The sequence below is a fragment of the Syngnathus floridae genome, chromosome 13 (assembly GCF_059516105.1).
Source record: "Syngnathus floridae isolate MCC-2025c chromosome 13, RoL_Sflo_1.0, whole genome shotgun sequence".
NCBI classification, from domain to species: Eukaryota; Metazoa; Chordata; class Actinopteri; order Syngnathiformes; family Syngnathidae; genus Syngnathus; species Syngnathus floridae.
This window is the reverse complement of record NC_142425.1, coordinates 10387844-10397519: the sequence shown is the minus strand read 5'-3', so window position 1 is coordinate 10397519 and position 9676 is coordinate 10387844. Positions and strand designations below refer to the sequence as shown.

General features: G+C 45.4%; 1 protein-coding gene across 3 annotated transcripts; it reads left to right on the top strand.

Annotated features, from left to right (window-relative positions):
- Positions 1 to 62: 62 nt before the first annotated feature.
- shc2 (SHC (Src homology 2 domain containing) transforming protein 2) lies at positions 63 to 9669 on the top strand. 3 transcript variants are annotated; one of them, XM_088394698.1, is made up of 14 exons: positions 63 to 213; positions 1237 to 1479; positions 3805 to 3875; positions 5654 to 5714; positions 5791 to 5910; positions 6017 to 6070; positions 6148 to 6199; positions 6285 to 6411; positions 6943 to 7123; positions 7553 to 7646; positions 7822 to 7989; positions 8063 to 8370; positions 8448 to 8606; positions 8799 to 9669. In XM_088394698.1, exons 2-13 carry the CDS (start codon positions 1336 to 1338, stop codon positions 8574 to 8576), a joined length of 1509 nt encoding a protein of 502 aa, XP_088250824.1. In that variant the 5' UTR covers positions 63 to 213; positions 1237 to 1335; the 3' UTR covers positions 8577 to 8606; positions 8799 to 9669. The 3 variants fall into 3 exon arrangements, with proteins under 3 accessions (XP_088250824.1, XP_088250823.1, XP_088250822.1); XM_088394697.1 differs by having other exon boundaries at positions 106 to 213; positions 730 to 1479; XM_088394696.1 differs by having other exon boundaries at positions 108 to 213; positions 739 to 1479.
- Positions 9670 to 9676: the final 7 nt, after the last annotated feature.

Below are 9676 nucleotides of genomic sequence, written 5' to 3'. Positions count from 1 at the left end.
ATTAGTAACTTGTGCCTCACTGAAACAGACAAACTTGTGATTGGCTGTTTTAAAGAAGGTGGGGCAGCACTTTTTTTTATGCTTATTGCTTTTGCATGTGCTTGGTTTTTTTTTCCCGAATGTGGCACGTTAATGTTAGCTTATTTGATTTTGGATAAAAGTTATTTGGATGTGACTCTCCGCCTTCATTTTTCACAGAGTTTTACATGAAAGGTAAGTTTTCATTTTATTTCTGTAGTTGTTCAATTGAGATGCTAATGTTTCTGTGAGACTCGAAAATGTTCATTGACTTTTCAGTTTATTATCATGCAAATGAACTTGAAAGGCTAAACTTCTGGAATGCTTGAATTTGGTTTATTTTGCATGCGAGTGAGTGGTGAGCGAGGAAATGTGCAAGCCTGTGTGTGCGCCAATGGGACAGATGTGATTAGTTAATGCTGTCAAAGAGCATGGGCAGGGCGAAAAGAGCCAGTGACATCATCCGCAGTAAGCAAGCGAGGGAGGGAGAGCAGCCGATGAGATTCAAGCGAGGCGTCCCGAGGCAGGAGGAGGGTTGCTGCTCATACGCATACAGGAGCAAGGAGCGACATGACAACGGCGCGGCGTGTGCGCGGGACGGGATTACGCCCACCGGCTTGGATATAAGACTCCCACTGGAAGATTCTCCTGTTTTCCCCCCTCCCTCCCCTTTCCCTCCCCCCTCTCCCTCCCCCAATCCCCAACACTGAGCTTCTTCAGGTGGATCCTCCGGGCATGCTCCTTAAGCCAAAGTATGACCGCTTTCGCAACGAGTCTGTGACTTCTTCCTCCGATGACCTGATGCAGAGCTTAGCCATGAGCGGCAAAGTCGTGGCCACCCCGGTGGTCCCCTCCTCGGCCCCCGGCCTCCCCCTGCCTCCCCTGGACTCCGCCGCCAGGTCCTCCGGTGCGGCGGCTCTGGCCGACTCGCCCTGCCTGGATGGGGAGCAGGACGGCACCACTACCTTCTGCATGCTCATCCCCAAGATGCCGCAGTGGAAGTTCTCCAACTCCTTGCTCAGCCGAAGCCCGTCCAACTCCAGCTCCAGTTCCAGCTCCAGCAAGGACTCGAGCAAAAATGCTCAGCAAGGGTCCTCTTCCACTTCAATGTCGTCGCACAGGCACAGCGGGGCGCCCTCGGCCAGCGGTCCCGTGGCCAGCTTGGCTGCCGTGCTCAACTCCTGTGACCCGGTGTGTGTCACCCCGTGCTCTCTGCAGGCCATTCGCGGGCAGAGAACAGCGGCACAGTCCGGACACGGGTTCGGGGAGATCACGGCGAGCCCCGGAGGGTCCGGCGCCGGAGGCCCCAGGTCGGGAATGAGTCGCAGGACCAGAGTGGAGGGCATGTGGCCGAGCGGGGATGATTTCAGTCAGAAGGGCAGCTTCATCCACAAACCTTCCCAAGGATGGCTGCATCCGGACAAGAAGATCGCAGGACCGGGAGCTTCTTACATTGTCAGGGTGAGTTCAGAGTCACTTTGAATTCCTTTCCCCAAAACTCAATTCATCCATCCATCCATTTTCTCTTGCTGTGTGGGGAGCAGGTGAGCTGAAGCTGTCACCTGCCATGAGGCATTCAGAAAAATTTGACCCAACAAATTTCAATTAGCTGTAGGTCCACATGGTAAAAAAAAAAACGTGTCAAGAAGAAAAAATCTTCAATGTCTGACTGGTGATATCGGCAACAAAGCAACAAGTCACTAATGCTGGTGTGAAATCAAATTTACCAATCAAACCTTAGCTGATCAAAATAAGACAAGAGTGGCATCATTACTCATCGTTACACAAGCAAGATCAGAAAACGAGATTGTCGTACTTCAAGAAATAAGAAAGAAAAAAACAAAAACAAAGCGTGTCTGCCAGTTTATAATGCAGAGCATGTGGCTGGGCTCGGGAAACACATCTTTCATCCAGATTAATGACTTGGCGCCTCTGCGTGTATTTAGCATGGTTGCCATGAAAATCGTCAACACCCCTTACAACTGCTTCATGAAGCAATTTCGAAGCTTCATTTGCTCATCTGTTCTCAAACGAAAGGATTAAAAGTAAAACCTCACCTCTCGCCACTCCCCCTGTTACTCTCCTCCCCCCCTTTACGACTCCCGACGAGCCCGTGAGACCAGTTGGGGGGGGGGAGGTAGGAGATGGGGGCTCTTGAACAGGCATGCTCTCTAATGGCATTACCCAGGCACCATTCATTCCTATATTCAATTACATTTAATCACAGTCACTGGCGTCATGAGATGTCCAGGACGGAGGTCGGCTCACCAAGGGGGGGAGGGGCGGGGTTACGATCAGTATGGTGGTCCTCCCCCCCCTCTATTTGATGGACATTAAGTTGCAAACCACATGTAGATCTATGCATGCTGCATACGTTGACTTTGGATTTCTGCTGTGCTCGGCCGTTTATTAAGAGCACAAACACAGACACACCCTTACACATTTCTACCCCCCCCCCTTCGGGGTAAATACGCAAGTGTTTTTTTTAAAAGTGATGCTTTCATGTGACTACTACTGCATTCTTTGTTGTGCAAAGTGGTCAAAGCAGCTTTTATTTAAAAAGCATGTTGAAGTTTTGTGTTTTATTCCAGAACAATATGGTAGCCACCTTCGGATAGTAATTTTTTTAATTTTTTTTTATATTTCTTATTAATATGAGGTGAAGACTGCAGAAAGAGGGTGACAGTTATTGAATTTCGGAGAAATATTTCTTGGAAAGTCACAGTGCCTGGAGTCAAAGAGATAGCCGACCAGATAGGACGGCTGGAAAACGTGATGCGCTCGAACAGTAGATGTGTGTCTATTGTGCGTGTGTGTGTAACAATGGAGGCATTCAGTGAAAAAAAAAAGGGGGGGTTCCATTTGCTTGATGGAAGACTTCCCCCATCTTGAAATTTAATTATGAGTTTCATTAAGCAGTTGATCAGAAAGATTTTACAGAGCAGTCGTCCATATGAGATGTTACTATTGTTGTTGAAATGTGAATATCTAAATTTGGGGAAAAAATATGAATCAAAATTCCTCTGACAAAATATATAATAATTTCACAATGCTTTTTTTGTTCATTTCGAGTTCTTCGGGCCATATCTAAATCTTATATTTTATTGAATTTCCTCAAATTTCCTAAATTATAAATGTTATAAGACCATGAAATGACGTCAGATTTCCTGGGAAGCCTTGGCGATAAGTAAATTAAATTAGGTTTTGTGTTTTTTTCTCCCACAAACATCTGATTTTAATTTAGTTTTCTCACCCTTTGGTTATGTAAAAAGTGATTTACAAAAATAAATCAGCTATTGAAATTTGCCTTTTTTCTCCTGATGACACACTTTAAAACTTTTTGTTTTATTCTAACACATTTATTTATTTATTTATTTATTTATTTATTTATTTATTTAGTAACATAATGAATAATTTTCAGGCCAACCCAATGACATTCGATACAGTAGTTGGACATTACTGCTTTCTAGCGCCTTGATGCACATTAGTAGGTTAACCGAGGAGCATCCTGACGCGAACTGATACAACGAAACTCCCAGCAGAGACGTGTGATGCTTCGCTTTGGCCCGTGCTTGCAAGCTTTTAGTGCTTCTAATCCAGTCAAGGTACCATTAGCACCTTCGCTTGCCGTCCATTAGGATGCTACTCAGCTGGTCGGAGTACACTCGGAAACCTCTATTTGTGGATTTAAATTCATGTAGGGTTGGAAATAGACTCCCCCTCCCTAAGTGTGTTTTTGACTGGCACACATGATGATTTTTTTTGTTGATTTGTTTGTGTGTGCAGTACATGGGCTGTATTGAAGTGCTGAAGTCAATGCGCTCCCTGGATTTTAATACACGCACTCAGGTGACCAGGTAAGAATATTTGAATTTCACATTTTAACCCCTACATTGCCTATGTGGAAAAACCTGGAATATATTTTAAAATTTTCACTAAGCAACACGATATTTGGTAGAGCTGGCTAATATGAGTGGACCCACCAAAGATAATTTAAAAATGGAAATCTGTCATTTTATGATCATTTTGCACATTTCCAGATATTCTTGAAAAGCAAACTCACAGATATTTTGTCCAGGTTTGAACCATGATGGTGAATTATCCGTCATGAGTAGACCCACAAAAAAAAAAAACAAGCCTGAAAGGGCACAAGAATCTGCCATTTTGGTTTGAAGTGGTCATTTTTATTTCCCACATTTTGTCCAGTTGCTCCCAAATTTGACCACCTAAACTCATTCCCACAAAAAACAGTACAACGATTTAGGTTTTTCATTTTTGAGTGAGCAATCTCGGACCTTTTTGGGAGTGTTTTGAATGCACCTGACAGGACGCACAATGGCCCAAGGAGCCATTGTGTTTTTATGCCCGCCACACATGATGTTATTATTGCAGCAGCAGGCCTCGGTCTCTCGGGAGACGTGCTCGCTCCCCCTTTCCACCTCCCGCACTTTCTCCCACCCTCATCTCTCTCCCCTCAATCGATTGGGAGTAATGTGAGCCTGCTAGGCTAAAGTGAAGGGAAGGGGGGGGGGAGCAGTGATGGAGTGATAGAGGGGGGGTGGGATGTATTATTGATGATGTTCACTAATGACTGTGGAAAGCTGCAGCGGTCCCCCGTTGAACCCGCCGGATAATGTTGGCGGGTGGGAGTGGGAGGGGTGGAGCAAACAACAAAACATAGAAGGATAGAAAAGTTACACACCTTAGCGACTCTCACACCAAACCTGACCACTAACAATCATAACCACCAACCCGAAGTCACATGACTGAGCTGAGCAGGGCAATCATCATGAAATGTTTTAATCAATATGCAGATTATCGTTGATGCAGCAGATTTTTGAGGAAAAAAAAAAACGATGTCAATAGTCAAGAATGTTGTTTATTGTCCAGAGCGTCGTCATCGGACATTGCCGCCGTTGTCGGTGGTGTTAAATAGCAACACGGAACAAAACAACAACAATGGCTGTCCTCGCCGGTGTGAATCATTCCAAACAACGTTCTTGTGCAAGGGAGGGGGGGGGGGGGGGGGCAACGGAGAGGCCTGGGACCTTTACTCAAGACAAAGCCTAGGACTGCTGCTGCTTTTTAAATATTTACGAGCCACTCGATAGGGGCCGCTGGGTTCTTGACTGCTGTCCCCGGCGTCCCATGACAGCGAGGCAATGAGCGCCTGCTTCTCTCCCTCCGCCTGACACGCACACAAGCGGCCATTTTCTTGTCATTCCTGGGAGGCTCTCTGTGACACTTTTCTCTGGAAAAACTATAAAGTCACTGTTGATAGTATTTCAGTTTTTCACAAAGTCATAAAAAATAGGAGATGAAAAGGAATTGGAGGCCACAGTTAATATCAGGGGCAGCACTATTCCGAGGCTGGGGGGCAGTTAAGCCCCTCCGGCATTTTATTTGATGTTCTAAATATATTTGTAAATTATGTAGAAACTGAACTATGTATGGGTCAAGCCCACATTAGCCGCGGGAAAGAAAAAAATCCCACAGCCGTCCTTTGTTAATTTATAGGGTCACTAGCCACTTTATTAGGTACACCAGCAAAATCCAATGCGCTCGTTTTGCAGTCTCTGTGGATCTTATCGGATGAATTACTTGACCTTTGACCTTTCTTTATTCCGCTAATTAGGGAGGCCATCAACAGGCTGTGTGACGCCGTGCCGGGTGGAAAAGGCGTATGGAGAAAGAAGGTCAGTTGTGAATTTATCCTCTTCCTCAACTCTAATGATGGTGGCAGATGACATCAACTTCTTGTCCTTCTTTCAGTCTGCAAACAAAGCTCTTCAGTCCATCATGGGAAAGAGCAACCTGCGTTTTGCCGGCATGAGAATCGCTGTCAATATTTCCATCGACGGATTGGGACTACTCATTCCCACCACGCGACAGGTAGAAATGACTCAAATTCATTTAATCGATCTGTTGGGTGAATTAAAAATTCAAAACATTCCAGTTAAAAAAAAATCAATGAGCCATTTTTGGGTAATTCTTGCAGATGTTAGCACATCACCCCATGCAGTCCATCTCGTTCGCTTCAGGCGGAGACACGGTGAGTCAAATATTCACTTGCAATGTTGTCCAACCATCTTTTAGCATCTTCCACTAATGTCGTTATTTATTTCGCAGGACACCCCCGATTATGTTGCGTACGTGGCAAAAGACCCGGTCAATCAAAGAGGTAGCGTTCCCGAGTCGAAAATCCACAATCATCTCAAGTTAGTAGCTTTTAAACTTACACGGATGGTGTCGTCCTTGTCGGCCAGCGTGTCACATTCTGGAGTGCTCGGACGGTTTGGCCCAGAGTGTCATCAGTACCATCGGTCAAGCCTTCGAGCTGCAGTTCAAACAGTATCTGCACAGTCCACCAAAGACTCTGACATCTTTGGACAGGTAAAGAAAGGCACAGCACAACATACACTTACAATTTTTAACACCTTAATTTAGGAAAATTAATGCACTGCCCTATTGATCAGCAGGAACAATAACAGGGCACCAAAATAGAAACTCTAACGTGAGGAAGACTCATTAGCATTGTGTTAGCACGCTCACACATGTTCTGTCTGCAGTCCTTCCATCCAGCAGCAGTCATGGTGATCCATATAAATGTTCAGCAGACCTAAATAGATCATCTTCGGATGTGGGGGATGACATCTGATCGGCTTAATCCAATCGAACGCCTACATCGTCGTCGTTATTGGCACTGTCCATGCAAGCTTATTAAACTGGGGGATGGACCAATTTTAGTGCTCAAGGGCCACATTTGATTTTTAAATTGGAGAGATGGGCCAGATCATTTGTAAATTAGGTTACATAAATAAACGAGGAAAAATATTTGAGAGTTCATGTTGGATCAGTGTTAAAATAGTGCGAGACCAATCGGTTCTGTTCTGCGGGTGGATGTCAATTCATTTATTTCCTCAGGTCCTTCAGGACGGAGGAGCCGGCGTGGGGGGAGGACGACGACTTCTCCGAGCACGATTATTACAACAGCATCCCGGGCAAGGAGCCTCCCGTCGGCGGGGTGGTGGACTCCCGACTGAGGCCTAGTAAATCTCAGCTAGCTCACATCCACGCACAGCCGCAAAGCAGAGCAGCACAACAGGTAACTGATAGCACACTGTCCAGTAAATAACAATTTCCCACAGATGACCTCGTATAGTAACGTGCCATGGCGCAGTGGTCGGGATTCACTGATCTAAAGTAACCAAAACACAAGATAAAGAAATACCTCTCCTCCATTGAGGCCCACTGCAGTTTCAAAAACAAACTCCCTTCACTCGGCGCCTGTGATGTTGCCGCGCCTTAGTTGCCCAAAAAAACGAATCTGACTCACTTGATCGGCTGACCCGCAGTGAGAAGCAAAACACGCTAACGTGCTGTGGCTTGGGTTTCAAATAGAGTGCCTCCAAACTACATTATGCGAGGTGGTGGCGGGATGAAGGAGATAGTCATGCATTATTAAGGATGGATGAGTTGTTGTTGTTGTTGTTGTTTTTTTGTGTGTGAAGTTTGACTGTGTGTTGGTGTGTAGATGGGCTCGCCGGCAAAAAGGGAGCAAGTGGCTCACCATGCAAGTCAGCTGTGCTATGAACTTCAGTGGGAGGCGGATGCAAGCAGTAGCTCAGGTGAGACACTCAGTGGTCATATGAGGAACTACAACTCAATAAAGTCAATTCTAACCTAAACCATTATTAGAGCACATTTTATGACCGTTGCTATTTTTATCACAAATCCTAATTTGGACTTCTCCTTAGTATAAAAAAAAAACATCCAGTTAATAATTAACTTTTTTTATTTTAGATGGTTACCTGTGCGCTGACGGACAGCCACCTGGGAATAAAGACTACGAGGAGCACCAGTATGTGAACACGCAGAGTTTTGAAAACTTGGAGTCTTTGCATCAGGGCCCCGATGGACAAAGAGGGGCCAGGGGGCCGGACAGTCCCAAGAAGGACCTTTTTGACATGAGTGAGTTCTGACAGCACTCGTAATTAGGGTGATGCAGACTGGATGAAAAGTTATTTCTCATGCTCCCCTGCAGGACCTTTTGAGGACGCCCTAAAACTCCACGAGGCCGGCGGTGCTGCTGCGGCGGAAGGAGTGCAGCTAGTGGAGGACCAGTGGCCCAGCCCTCCACGGCGCAGGGCCCCCGTGGCCCCGAATGAGGAGCAGCTTCGTCGGGAAACCTGGTACCACAGCCGAATGAGCCGACGGGATGCCGAGAAGCTGCTGGTCCGAGACGGAGACTTCCTTGTGCGGGAAAGCACCACCAACCAGGGTCAATACGTTCTAACGGGCATGCACTGCGGCCTGCCGAAACATCTGCTGCTTGTGGACCCCGAGGGAGTGGTGAGTGGAAATGAGCTGGGAAAGATGCTAACTCATTAGCGGTGAGCTACAATGCATCTCTTGTTGGTCACATCAAGGTGAGGACAAAAGACATGTTATTTGAGAGCATCAGCCATCTCATCGCGTACCACCTGAAGAACGAGCTGCCTATCGTAGCGGCCGAGAGCGAGCTCCACCTCAAGCAGGTGGTCAAAAGGAAACAATGAGCCATCTGCCCACCTCGCCGCATTGGGATGGTAAGCATGGAACAAAAGGAGCAAGTCAGAAAATAGCTCATGAATGTATTTAGATGAAATTTCTTTTTTTAACTCATTCACTGCCATTGACGGCTATACACGTTAAAGTTTCATTTTTAACCGGGCAGTGAATGACCACAATATTAGGTACATCAAACTAATCATTTCTTTCTGTTTCTTTTTCTGTTGCAGTATAAACGAAATAAGGGTCTGTTTATCCCAAGTGGACACTTGAGTGGACAAGTGGACATCATTGTCTTTTTTGGGATAGTCATATCATCACCTGGTCATGCCCAAAGGTCCCCCTAGCATGCTGCTATGAAGCTAAACAAAGGAGCTCCAGGATTTCCATGTCTCTTGTATAGTCACACCGGCCCTGCTCTGCAATGACTTAGTTAAGTTGCACACATGGACACAAACTTAACTGGTGGCAGGAAAAAAAACTGTTAACCTAAAGCAAACCTGCAATGATGGACATTCACAATATCCAATATAGTTCCATGAATCATGCTTTGTTTGTAATTTATGGTGCATAATCATCAGCCACTTTATTAGGTATAGTAGTCAATCTTCCATAAATGACTGTACAGTATTGGAATTTAGTCTTTACCGAGCATTATAATCCTTGTGAAGGCAGGTCGATAGGAATTTACGCTGCGTAGGTGTACCTAATGAAATGACAGGTGAGTGTATTAAGAACTCGACTCCTGTCCAACTTCAGTGCCTTAATAACTATGCAGTGTGGGGCTGTACCGACTTTTCTCCTGCAATGCCAATGAGTGACTATAAAAACATCAGGATGCTTGTGTATTTAGAATTGGGAATGAAAGCTGCTCATTTTAGGGGTCAATATATAATCATCTTAAGTGCCCTCAGTTGCTCACTCCCTTTTAGGGTCAAGTCAGACAAATATGACTTGTTTTCTTTGTTTCAGGTTCAGGAAAACATGTTTTTGTCACAACTTTCATTTTCCTTTCTTTCTCAGGAATTTCTTGTCTATGCTTCATTTACAACATGCTTCACAATAAAAGTATTGGAAAACCGTGGCGCAAAGCAATGAACAGTGAACA

What these genes read in the sequence shown, in the direction of transcription:
- shc2 (XM_088394697.1), top strand. Translation starts at nt 754, where the DNA reads ATGCTCCTTAAGCCAAAGTATGACCGCTTTCGCAACGAGTCTGTGACT. An exon ending in GAGCTTCTTACATTGTCAGG is followed by an intron (nt 1,480 to 3,804) that starts GTGAGTTCAGAG and finishes TTGTGTGTGCAG; the next exon opens with TACATGGGCTGTATTGAAGT. An exon ending in GAAGGACCTTTTTGACATGA is followed by an intron (nt 7,990 to 8,062) that starts GTGAGTTCTGAC and finishes GCTCCCCTGCAG; the next exon opens with GACCTTTTGAGGACGCCCTA.